The 23143-nt window shown below is 41.4% G+C and overlaps 1 protein-coding gene across 2 annotated transcripts in view; it reads left to right on the forward strand.

The window, feature by feature from the left end:
* The first annotated feature begins 22223 nt into the window (after positions 1 to 22223).
* The window catches only part of myo1d (myosin 1D), a 545704-nt gene continuing 544784 nt past the window's right edge, over positions 22224 to 23143 (forward strand). For both annotated transcript variants that reach the window (XM_072561832.1, XM_072561833.1), the window contains exon 1: positions 22224 to 22650. In XM_072561832.1, coding sequence (XP_072417933.1) covers positions 22556 to 22650 — 95 coding nt within the window. In that variant the 5' untranslated portion in view covers positions 22224 to 22555. The remainder of the gene's footprint in view (positions 22651 to 23143) is intronic.

A 23143-nucleotide genomic window follows, 5' to 3' on the forward strand; every position in this document is an offset into this window, starting at 1 on the left:
GTAGAAGGGGTGGGAGGTCACTAATCAGCAACAAAGGATTAGATTGTATATGAGTTACATCACATCACCCCAGCATGGCATCTTGAATTGGTAAAGCTGAAATGGAAAGCTAGACATCAGTAATGATAACCAGTCAATTATTGTGAAAACTGATCTGCTTTTTTTTTAACACAAGGATTCATACTTAGGGCAATTGTTCACAATGTATGTCAATGATTTGGAGGTGCTGACAAAACCTATTACTTCTAAGTTGGCAGCTGATACAAAGTGAAGTGGCAATGTGTGTTGTGAGGAAAATGTAAAGCAGTTTCAGGTCGATTTGGACAGGCTTCGTGAATAGGCATGAATGTAACCAAAAAATGTGAGTGAAATAACTCCACAAAAACCGGAATCCCGTTACCAAGTCACCATTTACTTGTACATGTATTGTACATGTCACTGACCCAGCTAGCTCAGAACCAGCTCCTCAAGTTAACAGAACCCCTGACGCTCCTGTTTGTATCTGTCAGCCAAGGCTCCCTGATTGGACCCGGCCAACAGCCCCAGTCAGGGAACTCATATTCTATAAGGTCCACCTAACTGACCTCAATCACTGCAAATATACAAAAGGAATTTGGTGCCTTTGGTGAGAAATCATTGAAGGTTAGTTTGCAGGTGCAGTAAGCTATTAGGAAGGCTGCTGAAATGTTGGACTTTATTGCAAGAAGATTTAAGTACAGGAATAATGAAGACATGCTTTAATATTATAGGAGCTTGGTTAGACTGTACCTGGAGTACTGTGTGCAGTTTTGATTTCCTTATCCTGGGAAATACATTATTAACTCTTAGGGAATGGAACAAAGGTTCACCAGACTTGTTCCCAAAATGGCAGAACTGTGCTATGACGTGGGATTTAGCAAACTGGGCTAGTATACTCTACCGTTTCAAAGAATGAGAGATAATCTCATTGGAGCCTATAATGTACTTCAAAGGATAGTCAAGATAGATGCAGGAAAGGTGTTTCTCCTGGTTGAGGAGCCTAGATGTAATGGCCACAGTTTAAATATAAAGCGATACCACTGAGGTAAAAATGGGAATTTTCTTTTACTTGGGGGCTATGAACCTTTGAAATTCTCTCGTGCAGTCAGCTGTGGAGGCTCAGTCTTTGAATATGTTTAAGGTAAAGCTTCATTGAATTCTGATCATCGATGGCGTAAAGATATATGGGGATGGGGTGAGTACAAGATGTTAAAGTATTTGATTGTAGACCTATACCCCCATGAGGGGCCTCTCGGTTCCGAGATTGGTCACAATAAACACTAGGAGTCCAGTCTATTTCAGCAAGGTTTATTACAACCAGCCATGGCTACTGTCAACCAACAGAGTGACAGAGATAGGATTGGTCGCAATCTTTTTAAATGACATATGGCACTGGAACCGGTGATCCTGAATCATCGACTTGTTCACATTTTGTTCAGTATTGGTCAGAAGACTAATATCAGAGTGAGTTCTTTAGTGCATTTATCAAGAATAAAACCAGAATAACTCATGAAAGCACCAAACTGCTCATCAATGTAAGAGAACGTGGAGAAGAGTGACAAAAAAAAGGAGGAGAATATGGAGGGAAAAAGACAAACACTATTTATCTGTGAGAAAAAAATATAGCCTACATTTCAAATGGCATCACAAAATATCAAAATGTTAAGAATGATGAGGAGGCTAACAGTTTGGGTCTCTAGGATCATCAAACAATGTTAACTGTTGAACAGAGTTTTTTGAACAGCCTTGGGTGACCATCTGTGTGGAACTTGCATGTTCACCCCTTGGCTGTGTGGGTTTTTACTGGGTGTTCTGGTTTGCCCCTCCAATCCAAAGATGTGCAGGTGGATTGGCCATGGTAAATGCAAGGTTATAGGGATAGGGCGGGGGTGGGGGGAGCTAGGTCTGGGTGAGATGCTCTTTGGAGGCCTGAACAGCCTCATTCCCCACTGTAGGGATTCTATGATTCTAAGGGAGTATCCTCATGATTGTAAACACGGCACACTGTTTGAGTGTTTTATAGCAAGCCATTTTGAGGAATTATTGAAACAATTCTAACAACACAATAATTTAGGAGCAATCAGGAGCTGCTGGAATGATTGATAGATGCTGTGAAACCAAATACATGAGGACTAATATGATATTCTCCAACAAACCTGTGAGCAGATACCTGAGGCCTAGAGCAAGTATTATATCGAATTAAACCTAACAAGCAGTAGTAAGATAAGGTGGAGGCTGAAAAACCTAATGGATTGTGTTGCATAGATAGAATACCTTGAAAGGACAATATATTGTGAAAGTGGACCAGCAGTGTCCAGCTTATGGTAAGGCAGCAGGTATGTGTGGTCTGGGTGTCTGAATACTAAAGTATCTCCAAGAGACAGAGAGAGAGAGAGAGAGAGAGAGAGAGAGAGTGAGAGATAATATCAGTGTTTCTGCAGAACAATGCAGTGAACCATCATTTGGCCTATTTGGAAGCATTTGAATCAGATTCCGTTTGAGGCATGTGTATCTCCAAGATACGTGTAACCTAATACTGCAGGGAGTTTTGACGAATGCATAGGATAGGTGGAAAATTGGAGTAGTGTGGAAATGAACCCTTCAGCTCAGCGAGCAAACCCACATCCAAAACCTCAACCTGAGCTACAAATCTTCTCAAAACTCGCTAAGTAGATCATAAACTTTGGGAGAAATGCAGTTCATTAACTTTCAAAAGGATTCAGGCTGAGAACTTTGATCAACCTTCATGAAGGAGCTTGAAGTTATGGAACCAGACCGGAAGAGTACGGACTTTTGTTTACGGATTGTATTCCAGTTCCAAGAACTTTGTAACTGTAGATGAGAAACTTACTAAACACAACTTGCTCAAAAGTGAGCCAAGGTGGGTTAATTGCTGTGTTACATAATCCTGCTGCCTGGTGATGGATGTTGACATGAAGCACATCATGATAGTTGGCAAACCACACGGTGCCATTTATGAGTGTTTCCCAGGCTTCCTTATCTAGAAGGATGTCCAATTACGTGGCCTTCTTCAACTTGTTTATTATGAGCAATCATCCCCAGTCTACAAACATCTCAGATCTTTGGAGAAAGAATCACTGTGCAATTGGTCCTTTAAGAAATGTAAATATCCTAAAACCTTGTGTGCACTTAACTGTCTGGTTCTCTTGACAACATCTTTACATCGATTCCTGGTTTTCATTATGGAAGATGTTTTCTCATAACCGAACCAAAGGAGCCATGTTTGCCAAACATGATCATGATATCAACGCCTGCAAAATGTGGGAAAAGTTAACAGGCGACTGAGCTAATATCATGATTTATTTAATCATCCGCCACTAACAAAAAGATTATTTGATTCAGAGCCAACAATCATCCAATTAAGTCAAGAGCAGCATTTTCTTTCTCTTTAAGCTGCAACATGAAGTTACGGAACAGGCTATAAACGAGCAGCTTACTTTAATATCTTGCACAGCCATACTAAATAACTTAAAGATTCCACAACCACAAACTAATGGTCATGTGCAACAAAAGAGGGACATTGATGAACTCTCCACTCAGTAGTCAGAGGGTGGTGAGAGGAGGGAAGAAATTATTTGATATTGCTTCAAATGTTTGTTTGGAAGGTTCAGTGAGGAGCCAAACAACCAACTCAGCCCCACAAGGGTCCAACAGTTTGCCTTCACCTGACAGCTGCCCCAGAGATAGGACCATTGACAAATGGACAATGGTAACCCCATAAACTGGGGGTTAAAGAAGGTCCTTTTGCTGTAGAATAACAGGGGGCCCACTCAGTAGTTGGGTTCTGCTGACGCCTCAGCTAAATACCAAGAGACTGGATGGTTAATATACAGAACTGTAAACACGGTAACTGTAAATATGATTAACTCAATCTGTTCTCTGTATGTAAAGACATGCAATGTATACATATGAACCAATTGTACAGGTTCCAAAGATTTATTTCTATGAATAAAGTATATTTTGAAATTTAAAAAAAGTTTGGAAGGTTCTTGTACTTTCTCAAGCTATCTCTCTACCAAGCTGTCATATTTCACAGAACAACTTGTTTGGAAATAATGGACCAAGCAAAAAGTCCAGAGAACATTTAAGACTAGTTTTGAAAATCATTTTCTTCTCGATGCAATGCTGATTGCAATCCAGAAGAGGGAGCCATCATGCCAACAAGTGTTCCAGCCAATCCTTGTGCTACTTTGTTAAAACAAAAGTTGGGTTAACACAAGAGCCCACATATGAGAAATATTTTCCTGTCCTCAGTAGTTTCCTTTAGGACAATGAAAATTTGAATTGTTGTTTAAAGTAGGAATGGAATTTATATCTTTCCAGCTGAGATGTCTACGATTAAAATTTGGTAATTCCATCTGTCAAAAGCAATTCTTACTCAGGCAAAATGGTTCCATGTGACTATATAGCTCCCTTCAAACCTCTGTTAAAGGAGAAGAGATGCACTGCTGTAGAGACTGTCGAATTTATGTATGCTGATGTTGAAGGAATTGTGTGGAAATCATGGAGGACTAGAACATGGTTTTAAAGATGACATCTCCCACAGAGAAAGAAATGTAGCCATAGGAGGTTGAAAACCTTGTTTGAGACCAGGGCAGATATAATGTCAAGCAGAACCAATAACAATGAAGCGCACAAGAATAATGTAAAAGCAAGAAAGACTTCCATTTATGCATTGCTTTTCATAGTCACTGGCATCTCAAAGTACTTTACAGCCAATGAATTAGTTTTGAAGTTGTTAAAAATGTGAAGGTTTTATTAGCTAAATATGTACTGAACTGTCACTTTTAATTCAAAGTAAAACAGACTAACAGGGAGTTCTGAAAAGTGTCAACTTTATTTCTCTCTCCTGAGATGCTACCAGACCGGTTGGGTTTTCCCAGCATTTTCTGTTTTTATTATAGTAGAAAAGAGTATGTATCCTGTTGATAGTTCTCCCTGACAAAAGGCCTACGTGACAAGGTTGCTATGGGCACAGGGGTTCAGGCCCTATTGAAACCAACATGGAAATTATTACCATTTAGTTGTACTCAGGTAAACAAGGAGAAATGTGCCTGCTAAAAGCTAGGAGCACTTGGACTCATTGATACTGTGGGAGAGTCTGGTATAATGAATAAATGTGGTGTAGGATGTCTTAGGAAGTTAAGGGGAGATATTTTTTCTGTAGCTTTAGCTTCCCATTACATAATATTTCGTTAATATTGATTTCAGGTTGTTTGTTACAGTAACAATCTTAACAATGTGAAACCTTGTTGTCAGATTATTTCAAAAGTGTCCATGAGACTTTGTCTGGCATATGAGCCTACAGGCTGCAATGAGTACACTGAAGTTTGCTAGTCCCTAAAGAAGATTTTAAACTTAATTTTGGTGTATTCATTTAAAAATGAGCTTGCTTATTTTGAGAACTCAAGCATTTCTGGGGAAGGTTGGCTTTTCTGTGAATGCAGAGAGCTAGCCTTTTCAGACAGACAGATATGCACACAGAAAGGTGCTGCCAGTTGCGATGTAAGACCAAATTCAAAAACCAAAACCAATTGTCTTGGAATTCCAAAGAGAAACTTGGTGAAGAATTGATTCCCCTACTACAGGAAAGGCAATCATAACCTTTGTTTTAGCTCCTTTAGTATCATATTCCTGAAAATGTAAGTTAATTGCTGTAAAAGCTACATTTCTGTAGAGTGAAAAATTTCGAAGGGAGTATTTTTGAAACTAGTTATCGAAGCAGGTGATATGAAAGCAAAGCCGTGGAAAATAAACAAGTATGTTCATGCATTGAATGATGCAACAAGGGTCTGGTATTCTCACTTAGATCCATCTGACTGAAAGCAAGTTGCATTTAGCTTAAAGGATAAATTGACATTTATCTTCATGATACATGTCAATTTTCTGTAGATCCTGGAGATTCCACTGAATTTGAGTAATGTGTGATAAATAAGATAAAAAGGGAATTTAAGATTGGAAGTCAGGCTTTGGGTGCTGTTATATAGATTTAGACATGAAACAGGTTAAGACGTTGGATCAGCAGTCTTGCTTGAAAGTGCTAATTTGCACCCCAATAAATCAAGCCAGGTCCTCACATAAAGATGACTTTACATCCAAGTAAGAAACAGTCCGCTTGGGAAGTTTGTTTGGATAGTTTTGCACTCAGAATGGAGTCGATGCCAGTTGTGAAATATTTCAACTGAGTATTTAAATGAAAGATAATATTGTTGAGTAAGTATTGAGAACAAATAGAACATTAAAGAACTTGAATTTAGAAAAATCACATCCAAGTTTCCATCCTTAGGTGACCTATAAAATAGCAGCGACCACATTACCAAAAAGATGTGGATGCTTTGGAGGAGGTGCAGAGGAGGTTCACCAGGATGTAGCTATGAAGAGAAGTTGAGTAGATTAGGATTATTTTCATTAGAAAGATGGAGGTTGAGGGGAGACCTGATTGAGGTCTAAAAAATCATGAGTGGTATAGACAGGGTGGATAGCAAAAAGACTTTTCCCAGAGTGGGAGATTCAATTACTAGGGGTCAAGAGTTCAAGGTGAGAGAGGAAATGTTTAAGGGAGATATGCGTGGCAAGTTCTTTACACAGAGGGTAGTGAGTCCTGGAATGCGTTGCGAATGGAGGTGGACACGATAACGATTATCTCTAGATAGATTCATGAATGGGCAGGGAGCAGAGGGATACAGATCCTTAGAGAATAGGCGACAGGTTTATTTGGAGGATCTGTATTGGTGCAGGCTTGGAGGGATGAAGAGCCTGTTTCTGTGCTGTAATGTTCTTTGTTCTTTGTTCTATATCAAGCCAATCATTTTGTGTGATGATTCACATCATGCTAATGTTATGGATGACTATTTGTACATTGGCAGAGTTGATGTTGGTGGGAAAGAATAATAAATGTTATTTTTTGGCCTGGGAAGCCAAGAAAATAAAATGATGGTCAAAAGTACCTCAGTCTCTGAAACAAAAGCATCCGTAGAAGCAAGAGATGTGGGAGGATATTTATCCAATAATCTAAAGGAAATCTTTACAAGGGGCAAACTGAGAAAAAGTTTGTCCATATAATGTTATAAGGATAACTGTTCTATTTTCTACAATGTACATCCGATGAAGGGTGTTGGTGAGAAAAGGTTGCTAGCACGAAGGAATTGTTAGAAAGAAAACCAATTTATAAAATAAAGTTGGTTAACACAAGTTCATAAGACCATAAAATATAGGAGAAAGTGAGGACTGCAGATGCTGGAGATCAGAGCTGAAAATGTGTTGCTGGAAAAGCGCAGCAGGTCAGGCAGCATCCAAGGAGCAGGAGAATCAACGTTTCGGGCATGAGCCGGGCTTATGCCCGAAACGTCGATTCTCCTGCTCCTTGGATGCTGCCTGACCTGCTGCGCTTTTCTAGCAACACATTTTCAGCATAAAATATAGGAGCAGACATTAGGCCTTTTAGCCCATCAAATCTGCTCTGCCAATCAATCATGGTTGATAAGTTTCTCAATCCCATTCTCCCACTTTCTCCCTATAACCCTTTGATCCCCTTGATACTCAAGAACCTATCTATCTCAGTCTTAAATATACTCAATGATCTGGCCTCCACAGCCTTCTGTGACAATGCATTCCATAGATTCCCCACTCTCTGGCTGAAGAGGTTTTGCCTTATCTCTGTTCTAAAAGGTCTTCCCTTTACTCTAAGGCTGTGCTCTTGGGCCTAGTCTCTCTTACCAATGGAAACATCTTCCCAACATCTACTCTGTCCAGACCATTCAGTATTCTGTATGTTACAATTAGGTGCCCCCTCATCCTTAAAACTCGATTGAGTATAGATCCAGAGTCCTCAAATTTTCCTCATATGTTAATCTTCTCATTCCTGAGACCATTCGTGTCGACCTTCTCTGAACATGCTCCAGGGCCAGTTCATCTTCCTGAGATATAGTGCCCAAACTGTGTACAATACTCCAAATGTGGTCTGACCAGAGCCTTTTAGAGCGTCAGATGTACATCCCTGTTTTTATGTTCAAATCCTCTCAAAATAAATGCCATCATTATATCTGCCTTCTTAACTACTGACTCAACCTGCAAGTTTAACTTGAGAGAACCCTGGACTAGAACTCTAGACTAGAAGTCTTTTTGTACTTCAGACTTTGAATCTTCTTCCTATTTAGGAGATAGTCCATGCCCCTATTCTTCCTATAAAAATGCATGACCTCATACTTTCCCATGTTGTACTCCACCTACCACTTTTTTGCCACTCTCCTAAGCTGTTCAAATCCTTCTGCAGCCTCTCCAACTCCTCAATGCTCCCTGTCCCTCGACCTCTCTTTGTATCATCTGCAAACTTGACCAGAATGCCCTCAGTTCCTTCATCTAGATCATTAATGTATAAAGTGAAAAGTTGTGGTCCCAACACTGAGCCTTGTGGAACACCACTTGTCAACGGCTGCCATCCTGAGGAGGACCCTTTTATCCCCACTCTCTGCTTCCAGCGAGGCAGCCAAGCTTCCATCCATGCTAGAACTTTGTCTCTAACACCATTAGCCTTTATCTTACTCAGTAGCATTCCGTGCAGCACCTTGTCAAAGGCTCTCTTGAAGTCCAGGTAGATGACATCCATTGGCTCTCCTTGGTCTAATCTGCTCACTACTTCTTCAACGAATTCTAGAAGATTTGTTAGACTTGACCTCCCCTTGGTGAAACAGTGCTGACTTTGGCCTATTTTACCATATTCAGAAATCTCATTCTACACAATAGATTCCAGGATTTTACCTATGACAGAGGTTAGGCTAATCGGTCTATAACTTAACGTCTTTTGCTTTACTCCCTTTTTTAAACAGGGGTGTCATGATAGCAATTTTTCAGTCCTCTGGGAACCTCCCTAATTCTAGCAATTCCTGAAAGATCACCACTTATGCCTCCACCATTTCTTCAGCTACCTCCCTTAGACCTCTGGGGTGTAGTCCATCTAATCCAGGTGATTTATCTACCTCCAGGCCATTGACTTTTTCTAGCACCTTCTCCTTGGTGATGGCCACCATACTCAGCTCTGTTCCCTCACTCTCTTGAATTTTTGGGATATTACTTGTGTCTTCCCTAGTTCCTTAGCTATTTCCTTGTTTCCCACTTCTATCTCTCTAACATCATTTTCCAGTGGCCCAATGTCCACTTTTGCCTCTCTTTTGCCCTTTATATATTGAAAGAAAATCATATAGTCTTCCTTTATATTACTGGCTAGCTTACCCTTATATTTAACCTTCTCCCTTCTTACTTATTTTTTGTTGCCCTCTGCTGGACTTTGTAAGCTTCCCAATCCTCTGGTTTCCCACTGCCCTTTGCCACAACATATGTTTTCTCTTTTGCTTTTATGCTATCCCTGACTTCCCTAGTTAGCCATAGCTGCCTCATCCTCCCTGCAGCATCTTTCTTTTTCCTCGGGATGAATCTCTGCTGTGTCTCCTGAGTTACTCCCAGAAACTCCTACTATTGCTGTTCTACTGTCTTTCCTGCTAGGCTCCTTTCCCAGTTAATTCTACCCACTCTTCCCTCATGCCTCTGATGTTGCCTTTATTTAGCTGTACTACTGTTACCTCTGATTCTATCTTCTCCCTCTCAAATTGCAGAGTAAATTCAATCATATGATGATCACTGCCTCCAAAGGATTCCTTCACCTTGAGCTCCCTCATCAAGTCTGCCCATTTGCACAACACTAAGTCTAGTATTGCCTGTTCCCTAGTTGGCTTCACCACAAGCTGCTCCAAAAAGTAATCGTATAATCACCAGCTATCAGACTATTTCTTAAATGAAAATATCACTTGCAAGAAATTATGCTGTGGGCCTAGAGTCACACATAGGCCAGACCAGGTAAGCACAGCAGATTTCCTTTTCTAATGGGATTTTTATAAGAAAAAACAAGTTCACAATCATTGAACTCAAACTTCAACATCTGCCACAGGGGGACTTGAACCCACACGCCAGCAAATAACCTAAGGCTCCATACTACAGGTCCAGTGACTTACCAGAATGCCACTGCCTTGCTTGTATAGTTTCAATAAACTTTATTTAAAGACATGTGAATCTGTTAATGTAGAAAATAGTTAAGCAGATGATTTTGGTTAGTTAATTAAATAATTAATTGACTAAGCCGATATACAGTGGGAACAAGCTGGATTGGCTTGTGGGCAGGATAAGTAGGACTGAACTGTATGTTTACATAAGAAAAAAAAGACTGTATTGTCAATAGACCCTATCCACAAAGAAGGATGTCTTGCTAATGACTCACTGACTGGCTTGGATCTGAATTGACAACTGTTATTGTGTTGGAAACTGAAAGATAAATTAGAATACTCCTCTAATTCGGAGAATGGACCTTTTACAATCATTCAAGCTGACAGGTAGCGTCTTGGTTTAAGGTCTCATCCAAACTACACACCTACAGTATTAGACTGGAGTGAGCACATTGCCTTTTCTACTTAAGCTCAAAAGAAGGACTTAAACCCAGCACCAGGCACCAAGTGAGTCACATCTGACACATGGAAGTAATTCAAGAATTGGGACAGGAGAACTAAACTTTAAGAGATAGTTAGCATTGTATAGAGTAGAGAACACCATATGCCACGTAGTTACAAACACACATTTGAAGAAACACGTGATCAAAGAAACACTAGGTTTATCCAATAATCATCAGTGGTATTATGAGGCATGGGCTACTGCTCTAGGGTTCAAAGCCCACCATAGGATCTGCCTGAATTTAAAACCTGTTAATAAATCTCAAACAAAACATTATTCTGAACAATTCTTGTCAGAAAACACATCAGATTTATTAATGCTGCCTAGGGAAGGAAAATGATCATTCTTACCTGATTTGGCCGATCTGTGACTTTAGATGGTGGATGGTGGGACCCAGGGAAGTAGTGAGGAAAGAGATCAATCTGAGACTGGGACAGTTGGGAAAAGGAGCGAGTCAAACAGTCAGGGCAGGCAGGGACAAGATAGGACTGATAAATTAAACGGCATTTACTTCAATGCAAGAAGCATAACAGGGAAGGCAGGTCAACTCAGGACATGGTTAGGAACAAGGGACTGGGATATCATAGCAATTACAGAAACATGGCTCAGGGATGGGCAGGACTGGCAGCTTAATGGTCCACAAATGCTACAGGAAAGATAGAAAGGGAGGCAAGAGAGGAGGGGGAGTGGCATTTTTGATAAGGGTTAGCATTATGGCTGTAATTATGGATGATATCCTGGGAATATATCCAGGGACATTATTTGGGTGGAACTCAAAAATAAGAAAGGGATGATCACCTTACTGCAATTGTATTATAAACCCCCATCAATGGAAAATTGAGAAACAAATTTGTAAAATGATTTCAGTTATCTGTAAGAATAGTAGGGTGGTTATGATCCGGGATTTTAACTTTCCAAACGTAGACTGGGACTGTCATAGATTTAAGCGTTTAGATGGAGATGAATTTGTTAAGTGTGTACAAAAATCTTTATGATTCAGTATATAGATGTACCTACTAGAGAAGGTGCAAAACTTGACCTACTCCTGGGAAATAAGGCTGGACAGGTGACTGATGTGTTAATGGGGAGCATTTTGGGGCAGTCATTATTCTATTAGTTTTAAAATACTGATGGAAAAGGATCTAAAAGTAGAAATTCTAAAATGGAGGAAGGCTAATTTTGATGCTATTAGGCAAGAACTTTGAAAAGCTGATTGGGTACAAATGTTCGCAGGTAAAAGGATGGTTGGAAAATGGGAAGCCTTCAGTAATGAGATAACAAGAGTCCCTTTCCTGTTAGGGCAAAGGGAAACGCTGGTAGGTATAGGGAATGCTGGATGACGAGAGAAATGAGGTTTTGGTTAAGAAAAAGAAGGGAGTGGATGTCAAGTATAGACAGCAGAGATCGAGTGAATCCTTAGAAGAGTATAAAGGTAATAGGAGTATGCTTAAGATGGAAATTAGGAGGGCAAAAAGAGGACATGAGATAGCTATGGAAAATAAAGTTAAGGAGAATCCAAAGGGATTTTATAAGTACTATAAGGACAAACGGGTAACTGGGGAGAGAATAGGATCCCTCAAAGATCGGTAAGGCAGCCTATGTGTGGAGATGGGGGAGATATTAAATGAGTATTTTGCATCAGTGTTTACTGTGGTGAGGGGCATGGAAGATATAGAACGTGGGGAAATAGATGGCGACATCTAGGAAAAATGTCCATAATACAGAGGAGGAGGTGCTGGATGCCTTGAAATGTATACAAGTGGATTAATCTCCAGGGCCTGATCAGGTGTACCCAGAACTCTGTGGGAAGCTAGGGTAGTGATTGCTGGGCCCCTTGCTGAGATATTTGATTCATCGATAGTCAGAGGTGAGATGTCAGAAGACTGGAGGTTGGCTAACGTGGTGCCACTATTTAAGAAAGTTGGTAAAGAAAAGCCAGGGAACTGTAGACCAGTGAGCCTGACATCAGTGGTGGGCAAGTTGTTGGAGGGAATCCTGAGGGACAGGAATTATATCTATTTGGAAAGGCAACGACTGACTAAGGGTAGTCAGCATGGCTTTGTGTGTGGGAAATCATCTCACAAACTTGGTTGAGTTTTTGGAAGAAGTAACAAAGAGGACTGATGGGGGGAGAGCAGTAGATGTAATCTAAATGGACTTCAGTAAGACTTTCGACAAGGTTCCCCTTGGCAGACTGGTTAGGAAGATTAGATCTCATGGAATACAGGGAGAACTAGCCATCTGGAAACAGAATTGGATCAAAGGTAGAAGATAGAGGGTAGTGGTGGATGGTTACTTTTCAGACTGGAGGCCTGTGACCTGTAGCATGCCACAAGGATCAGTGCTGCGTCCACTGCTTTTTGTCATTTATATAAATGATTTGTATGTGAGCATAGGAGATATAGTTCATAAGTTTGCAGATGACACCAAAATTGGAGGTGTAGTCGACAGTGATGAAGGTTACCTCAGAGTACAATGGGATCTTGATTAGATGGGCCAATGGGCTGAGGAGTGGCAGATGGAGTTTAATTTAGATACATGTGAGGTGGTGCACATTATGGAATTGAATTGAATTTATTGTCACATGTACCGAAGCACAGTGAAAAGCTTTGTCTTGCGAGCAATACAGGCAGATCACAGAGTTAAATAGCATAGATAGTAAATAATAGGCAAACAGTGGCAAAAACAAAAATGAAGGTACAGGTGAATGTTAAGAGTTTGTGAGTCCATTCAGTATTCTAATAACAGTAGGGTAGAAACTGTTGCGAAGCTGGCTGGCGCATGTGTTCAGGTTTCTGTACCTTCTCCCCAGTGGTAGAGGTTGTAGAAAAGCATTGCCAGGGTAGGATGGATCTTTGAGGATGCTGACGGCCTTTCCTTGACAGTGGGCCTGGTAGATGGATTCTGTAGATGGGAGGTTGGCCTTTGTGATTGTCTGGGCTGAATTCACCAGTCTCTGTAACTGTCTCCGATCTTGAATGGTACAGTTGCCAGACAGATACATCAGACAGAATGCTCTCGATTGCACACCTATAAAAGTTAGCAAGGGTATTTGCCGTCATGCCAAATTTCGTCAGCTGCCTGTGCCAGTGCATTCACAAAATCAAATTTAGCAGGACTTATACACTTAATGGGAAGGTCCTGGGGAGTTTTGCTGAAGAACGAGACCTTGGAGTGCAGATTCATAATTCCTTAAAAGTAGAGTCACAGGTATATCAGATAGTGAAGAAGGCATTTGGTATACTTTCCTTTATTGGTCAGATCATTGAGTATCAGAACTGGGAGGTCATGTTGTGGCTGTACATTGATTAGGCCACTTTTGGAATATTGCATGCAATCCTGGTGTCCTTCCTGTCAGAAGGATGTTGTGAAACTTGAAAGGGTTCAGAAAAGATTTACAAGAATGTTGCCAGGGTTGGAGAATTTCAGCTATTGGGAGAGCCTGGATAGGCTGGGGCTGTTTTCCCTTGAGCATTGGAGGCTGAGGGATGACCTTATAGAGGTGTATAAAATTATGAGGGGCATGGATTGGATAAATAGACAAAGTCTGGGGTGGGGGAGTCCAGAACTAGAGGGCATAGGTTTAGGGTGAGAGGGGAAACATATCAAAGAGACATAAGGTGCAACTTTTTCACGCAGAGGGTGGTGTGTGTATGGAATGAGTTGCCAGAGGAAATGGCGGAGGCTATACAATTGCAATATTTAAAAGGCATTTGGATGGGGAACATGAATAAGAATGGTTTCGAGGGATATGGACAAAATGTTACCAAATAGAACTAGATTAGGTTCGGATATCTGGTCTTAATGGATGAGTTGTACTGAAGGATCTGTTTCTGTGCTGTACATCTCTATGACTCTTTCACTCTGAGAGAAATGCTACAGCTCCATTGGACACAGCAAGTTCTTCTGAAGAATAAGTAACCAGATAGATGTGTTTCGCAAGTGATGTTGGTCAAAGATTAAAAGTTACAACTTGTTTGAATAACACCATGGGATCTTATGCGTTCAGCTAAGAGGACAGACAGTGCCTAAGTTGAACATCCCATCCGAAAGGCAACAGTTCTGGTATTGCAGCCTTTTCTCAATACAGTACTGCACAGACGTATTAACTGAGATTTTCTGGAAAAGTCTTTTGTTAGAACGTGAAACTATGACTTTTTGATTTAGAGCTACCATGCTGCCAGAGGACTACATGTGTGGGAAGTGCAACCAGCTTCAGCTCCTGGGAGACTGTGTTAGGGAGCTGGAGCTGGAGCTGGATGCATTCAGGATGATCCGAGATGCTGAGCGATTCATAAATAAGAGTTTTAGTGAAGTGGTCACACCTCAGACAGTAGCTGGGTGACCACCAGGAAGGGCAAAGGAAGTAAGCAAGAAAGTGCAGGAATCCCCTGTGGCCATTTCCCTCAAAAACAAGGATACCGTTTTGGATACTGTTGGGGGGTTGACTGTTCAGGGGAAAGCAGCAAAAGCCAGGTTGTTTCACTACGACTGGCTCTGGAAGCACAGCAGGAAAGGGTAGAGGTCCCCTTGGTGATAGGAAACTCGATAGTTAGGGGGAGAGATAGGAGACTCTGTGGCAGCAAACGGGAATCCAGGATGGTGTGCTGCCTCCTAGGTGCCAGGGTCCAGAAAACAGTTCTCAAGGGGAGGGTGAGCAGCCAGGAGTCATTGTGCATGTTGGCACAAACCACATCGTTAGAAATAGGGATGAGGTCCTGCAGACTGATTATAGAGAGCTAGGAAAAAAATTAAAAATCAGGAACTCGTTGGTAATAATCTTTGGATAATTTCCAGGCCAGATGCTAGTAAGGGTAAGAACAGGATGAATGTGTGGCTAAAGAATTGGTGCAGAAGGCAGCGATTCAGATTTTTAGTTGATTGGGATCTTTTCTGAGGCAGAGGTGACCTGTTCAAGAGGGATGGGTTGCACCTGAACTGGAGGGGTCCAATATCTTGGTGGCCAGATTTGCTTGTGCTGCAAGGGAGGGTTTAAGCCAGATTAGCAGGGGTTTGGGATCCCCAACAGCAGGGAGGCAAGTCCAAGGCTCTAAGAAGATTCAGTAATCAGAAGCAGTAAGCTGAAGAGACAGGTCACTCTGGAACACAACATGAGCAAGGAATGCATATTGGATTAAATTGCATTTAATTCAATGCAAGAGGGCTTACAGGTAAGGCTGATGAATTCAGGGCATGGATAGGTACATGAGACTGGGATATTATAGCCATTACAGAAACATGGCTAAGGGAGAGACAGGACTGGCAGCTTAATGTGCCAGGGTACAGGTGATTTAGGCAGGACAGGGGGAGGTGGATTTAGGGGAGGGGGAGTTGCATTTTTGATTAAAGTGAATATCACAGCAATAGTCAGAGACGAAATAACTGAAGGATCATCCAGTGATGCTTTGTGGGTGGAGCTAAGAAATAAGAAGGGGATGGTAACATCATTGGGGTTGTGCAGTAGGTCCCCAAACAGTCAACGGGAATTAGAGGAACAAATATGCAGGGATATTGGGGAGACTTGCAGGAACAGTAGGGTTGGCATAGTAGAGGATCTTAATTATCCAAACTGAGACTGCCTGAGTGTGAAGGGCTTAGATGGGGTGGAATTTGTTAAGTGCATTCAGGAAAGTTTCCTTGAGCAGTATATAGAGTATCCTACTCAGGAAGGGGCAAAACTCATCCTACTCTTGGGAAATAGGGCAGAACAGGTAATGAAAGTGATAGTGGGAAAGCACTTTTGGACCAGTGACCTTAGTTCAAATGGATGGGGACAAAAACCATACAGTTTTTGTGGAGGGCCCATTACTGTTTGTTATCTATATCAATGATTTTGATGAGAATATACAAAGCATGATTAGTAAGCTTGCTGATGACACTAAAGTTGACAGTATTGTGAACAATGAGGAAGGTGACCAGAAATTGCAGCAGAGTCTTGAACAGCTGGGGAAGTGGGCCGAGAAATGGCAAATGGAGTTTAGTATAGATAAGTGTGAGGTCCTGCATTCTGGAAAGTCAAATCAAGGTAGCAGTTTCATGGTGAATGGTCTGGCCTTAAGGAGTGCAGTAGATCAGAAGTACCTTAGATTTCAGGTGCATTGTTCTCTGAAAGTGGACTCACAGGTAGAAGAAGACTTTGGCACACTGGCCTTCATCGGTCAGGGCATTGAGTATAGAAGTTAGGAAGTTATGTTGCAGCTGTACAGGGCGTTGATGAGACTGCATTTGGAGTATCATGTTTGGTTTTGGTCACCTTGTTATTGGAAAGATATTATTCAAGTGGAAAAAATGCAGAAGAAATTTACAAGAATGTTGCCTGGACTGAATGGTCTAAGTTATAGAGAGAGCTTTGACAAGCTAGGACTTTTTTCTTTAGAGTGTAAGAGATTGAAGAAGGATCTTATAGAGGTGTATAAGATCATAAGAGGCATGGATAGGGTGAATGCATAGAGTCTTTTCTTTCCTAGGGTTGGGGGATTATGGACTAGAGGGCATCAGTTTAAGGTTAGAGAGGAAAGAATAAAAAGGAACCTGAGGGGAAAAATGTTTACACAGAGGGTGGTACGCATATGGAATGAGCTGCCATTGGAAGTTGTTGAGGCAGGTACATGAACAACTTTTAAAAGGCATTTTGTTAAATACATGGATTGGAATGGTTTAGAAGGATATGGGCCAAGTGCAGAGAAATGGAGTTAGCATGGATGGACATTTTGGTTGGTACGGACCAGTTTGAGTCAAAGGGCCTGTCTCTGTGCTGTAGGACTCTATGACTCAATAAGGATGTAAGTTTAACATCTTAAAGAGAAAATATGATCAGGCTTGAGTGGCAGCATATGTAAAGAAGAATCTAATGAAACTGGTCATGCACAGGTGGGTGGATGTCTCACTAAATCACTAAATGAAGTGTCTAATATTTATGAATGAACCTCTCACCAACTTATACTGATTAAATATAAAGATAAGTAAAACGGTAACCTACATTGATGTGTCTCATATCTATAATAGATAAACAAATGAGGTTATACTGAATGAAAAAATATAGATCAATAAGGAGGAATATGATTTTCAACTGTACCAGCTTGAAAAAGTAAGAGATCCCATGGGCATAATACATCGAGATTTAAGTGAAATGTTTGACACAAAGCAACAAAGAAAATTTGTGTACATCTTTGAATACTATAAAAATTGTTTATGGATTTCTCAGATGGAACAAAAATGAGGATACTTGAGAGGGAATGGAGGGTATATTCCCCCATGGAGCTGTATTTGCTAGGAAGAAAGTGACCAGTGATGTGACAGGAGTTGGTGATGTTTCTAGAAGTGAGGATAGATACAATAATATCCTTTCTTCTGATACCACTGAACTGGAACCTTGGAAATAATAAAGTGATCAAATCAGAGGAATTGGTAGCTCTCAGGCATTGACTGACATGTTGTTTTATATCAATAAATGGGTGATGCAAAAGGAAACAGATTAAACTGGATCAGAAGTTAAACAGGTCCAAAGTTATCTTGCTAAAACCATCAGCAGTCAAGAAAGCAAGCAAAAAAAATTAGGTGTGTTTTCAAAGGATCACAGGAGAACTCCCAGGAAATGTTAATAAGTTTGTGCAAGGCATTGGACCAACTGCAGTTGGAACACTATTATATATCTCTAGGCTTCACATTATGAATGCATCTTGGAGTTTAAACAGGGGGTAGCTCACTTGATAATGTGGCAATAAGAAGAAGCTGGAAAACCTGAGAAAAAATTCATAATTCAAAAAAGGCTTGGGAATGGGTGTCTGTGCAGTAAGGGTACGGGAAAGTTGGGCAGGGGGGTGGCGGCAGTGGGTAGTAGAAGGGGTGTAACCTTATCAAACTATGAAAGATTCCAAGTGCTACACATGGTACGATCTGCAACGAAATTACAACATAATTACAAAAGCTATCACAAGAACAATAGACATGGAAGAGGGGATGTTAAAAAGCATGTGGACAGATGGTCCAATTTAAATGCAAAGTAAGCAGATCTGTTAAAAAAAAGCAGATCAAATAAGAGACATGTGGTCTGCAAAGAGTAATATTATAAGCCTGTGAAGCCAGTCAGTAGCATTTTACCCTCATTGTTACTCAGCACTAGATATTTGGGCACTGGGCCCCTGAATTTGCAGTATGCACTGCATGTGTTTGAGGTTGGTCTCTGCTAATGTGGCATTGTATAATAAATAGGTACGTATTTATATTCTTCTTCTTTTGGTGTATTAACACATTCAAATGCACTTTATAGAACATATACTCAAGCATTGAAGGAAAATTAGAACAGATGATCTACTGACCAAAGGCTTAGCTAAAACAGTTGATCTTAAGGAGTGTCTTAAAGGAGAAAAGAAGCAAGAAGACTGAAGATGGGAATTCTGGAGTCTTGGGCTGTAGTGGCTGAAGGCACAGCTGCCAACAAACAATATACCAATGTGTCAGTGTGGACTTTATAGGCCAAATGGCCTGCTTGCACACTGTAGGAATTTTATGATTCTATGATTCTGGGAAGGGCATGGGGTTGCACAACATATCAGAATGAATGTACATAGAGTTCTGGATGGTTGTATGACTGGGGGAAGTGACAGAGATAGGAAGGCAGTTTAGCTATAAAGAACACAAAGTTGAGAACTTTATATTTCATATTGTTTCTCTGAGGCACATAAGCAGATCAGTGAGAACAGGGTGATTAGACTTTGGTGTGAATTAAGCCTCAGCAACATAGTTTTGGATGAGCTTACTTTTATGGATGGTTGAAGCAAAGTCTTTTTCAGGAGACCATTCAAATGAAAATTAATTTTAGTGCTAGGCATAGGTCCCCAAAATTATTTGCTTTGAGGGTCTGCAAACTCTGATTGGCATGACTTAAAGGTCTGTGCAGAACTAAAAAAGAATTAGAAGGAATGTATGTGATGGATTTTAAAAAATCTTTGATTTCTGGACATTCATTGTTACTAAGAGGAATGTTTTGAGGAATTCCCATCATCTAGGCCAGCATCAAACACTGCAAAGCTCCTGTCCATGAATAAACCATAACATGGAAATGATCCAAAACTCTGCTGTGCAGGTTTTAAACTTGACCAAATCCTGTTCACCTTTCACCCTGTGCTCTCTCACCTACTTTGGTAAGCATATGGAGTTTAAAAATGTTATTCTTGTTTTCAAATTCCCCACATCCTTTTCTTGATAATCTCCTCTAACTCTGCATCTTTCTGAGGTATCTGCACTTCTCTAGTTCTGGCCCCATTGTGCATCTATAATTTGAATCACTCTGTCTGGGCTCTAAGCTCTGAAATTCCCTCCCTACACCTCCCTGCCTCCCTAAATTGCCTTCCTCCTTTTAAGCTGTCTTTGAAACGTAAATCTTTGAGGAGATTTATGATCATCTGAATCACTATCCTAATGTCTACCTGAAACATTCACTCCCACCACTAATGTTACACAGTAGCAACAACGTGCCCAACTTACAAGCTGCAGTTAAGCAACTCTCTTTCAATAGGCCCTGCAAAGCCATGGCCTATACCACTTAGATGCACACGGGCAGTAGATCCATAGGCACACCACCACTTGCAAGATCTGTCTAAGCCACTACCAGCCTGATTGGGAATCACAGATCAGATTTTTCAGTCTCTTGATAGTCAGAGACCAGCCATACCCTGAGAAGTGTGGTTGGGTCACTCAAATGAGCTGTGCCAGTACTATGTGGGAATTTCCCGGGACGTTGAAACTCTAAATTATGTAGTGTCTTAAAAGCTTCTGAAAAATTCCCAAAATCTATGTTAGAGTCCTAAACCTCAGATAATTCTGACTTACATTAAGTTAGCCAGGAATGATTAGAGTATTAAAACCTCCTCTAATTTCTGGCTATCTATAAAACTGACTTCTTTTGACTCACCACTGGACCTAATCAATTACTTGACTTGATCAGCATTGCTCACAATAGAAACCTAAGTGACACCCCATTCCTGCCATAGACATACAAACCCCGACCCCCTAATGCATGGACACCTGACTTACCACACTCCTTATGGACACACAACCAAATCCCCATCCTGGACACCTGCCCACTCCCAACTCTAATGGATACCTGAGGGCAACAGAGCTTACCCCCCTCCCAGACACCATTACATTTCCCTTCCTTACATACCTTTCATCTGTACCTCCCTATAACCCCTCCACTCTACCACTGGCACTTTACCCTGCCACTCACCTTCCAACCAAACACCCCCATCCACCTGATACCCTACACTTCCAACTTAACTTATGCACTTGCCTTTTCTCAATTATCTGGTGAGATGACTGGGACTTTTAAACATGGACCATTGCTACTACTGATAAAAGATGTTGTGGTTTCCCTTACAATCCACTCATGGCCTTTGCCATTTCCTTTATTGCTTCAGTTATGTGACTTCTATCTCTGAAGGTCATCCAGAAAAATTACAGAAAGCATACACTAGACTCACTTTTCTAAACAGGGCCGGCTGCTTTAAATGTTACAATATTTCAAGTGCTCACCCAGGTACTTTTTAAAGCTTTAAGGTTTCCCACCTCAACTATCCTCTCAGAGGGTGTATTGCAGATCCCTATGCCGTTTGGGTGAAAAAATGCTTCCTCAAATCCTCTCTAAACCTCCTGTTTTTCATTTTAAAATACGCCCCCTTCTTATTGATCCTTCAATGGGGAGAACAGCTGGTTTTTCATTGATCCTGTCTGTGCCCCTCATAACCTTAATGCACTTCCATCATGTCTTCTTTACACCTTCTCTGCACCAACAAAACAACCCAACTTATCCAGCCTTACTTCTGGGTCAAAATGCTGCAACCCTGGCAGCATCCTGGTGAATCCAAAAGAGGTGGAATAAGTGGCCCATTCTGCCCATTAAAGGCACTATAATAAATGTGAATTGTTGAATTGAGCCACCATGCTAAAGATGACTTGGTTTAAAAAGCCATGATGTGGAGGTGTCAGTGTTGGACTGGGGTGGACAAAGTTCAAAACCACATAACACCAGGTTATAGTCCAACAGGTTTATCTGGAAGTACTAGCTTTCAGAGCACTGCTCCTTCAACAAGTAGCTGTGGAGCAGGATCATAAGACAGAATTTACAGTAAAATATAGTGTAATGCAACTGAAACAATATATTGAACACACCTAGATTGCTGGGGTCTAGATTAGAGTGGTGCTGGAAAAGCACAGCAGGTCAGGCAGCATCGAGGAGCAGGAAAACTAATGTTTCAGGCAAAAGCCCTTCATCACCCTTCACACAAACCAAGATTACTGTTAAGTCTTTCATCTTTTAGAATGGGTTACAGGTTTCAGATCATTAATATGTAAATCCCAGAAATTCTTTTGAGTTGCATTCTCGAGATAACTCATGAAAGAAAAAGTGACAGCTCAGCTCAGACAATGCATTGAAGTTGAAACAGCGGAATCATCTTTAGCCGCTGAGGTGTACCTGACAGTCAGCCAGCCGCCTCCTCCTCACCTGAGCACCAGGTGGGGACGCGTGTGGGGGGGAGGGGGCGGGGCTAAGGGGAAAACCAAGCCACGCCCACTCGGCGAAGGGGGCGCGCGCGCGCCCTGCCCGGACGGCCAGCCGGCAGGCGCGTTCCCGCCCCTCCAAAGCCAGGGTGGACGCGCCGTGCCACGGGAGCGCGCCCGCCTTCCGCGCTGACAATTCTCGCCCAGGTGAGGTGCGGCTGCGGAGAGTTGGTTGCAGTTTGGTCGGAGTAAAGGAAGGCGATAGTGAGTGAGGGAAAGAAAGAAAGAAAGAAAGAAAGAGGAACATAATCCAGGCGGAAAGCTTTACCAACATCACTGCATTGGAAGGAAGAAAAATATACCGCTAAATCCAAAGGAAACCTGTGTGCGGGGTTAAAGTGTATGAGAGAGAAAGAAAGAAAGAAAGAGTCGGAGTTCAGGTTAAAGAAAGAAAGTCTCTTCTATCTTCTGTTCCTCTCTCTCTCTCTCTCTCTGCCGGTCCGGAGAGACACAGGGGGAAACCATGGCGGAGCAGGAAAGCCTGGAGTTCGGGAAGGCAGACTTTGTTCTCCTGGACACCGTCAGCATGAGAGAATTCATGGCCAACCTGAAACTGAGGTAAGAGAAGGTTAAGGGAAAGAAGAGACGTCCCCTTTTCCCTTCCCTACACTTGGACCATGTGTTAGAGAAAGAAGGAAATGAGATTTAAAAAACGAGGAGAAAGATGCTGGGGATAGAGGCTGTGTTCGACTGTGTTAACATGTCAAAGCAGAGGAAATTCCGAGTAAACACCGATTTGGTGGAAGGTTTCCCTGGGGGCGGGGGGAATTAATCTAACATTACCTGTTCATTTACATCTGGGGGAACTGAAACTTCTTGTACTGGATGGTAGAATACAACCCTGGAGGCGCAAACTTTTTTTGGAGTCATGATATTGGAGGTAAAAACTTATCAAGTGTTGCTTTCTGTTTCATTCCATGAGCCTTACTTGTACAGCGATTTTCTGTTCCATCATATAGGCGAAAGTGATGTCTGCCCTATTGTATGTGGAGCACATTGTATGGCAGGTAACGTTGCTACGATTGTTAAAATCTAATTTTATTGCAGAGCT

This window comes from Chiloscyllium punctatum, chromosome 42, assembly GCF_047496795.1.
Source record: "Chiloscyllium punctatum isolate Juve2018m chromosome 42, sChiPun1.3, whole genome shotgun sequence".
NCBI lineage: Eukaryota > Metazoa > Chordata > Chondrichthyes > Orectolobiformes > Hemiscylliidae > Chiloscyllium > Chiloscyllium punctatum.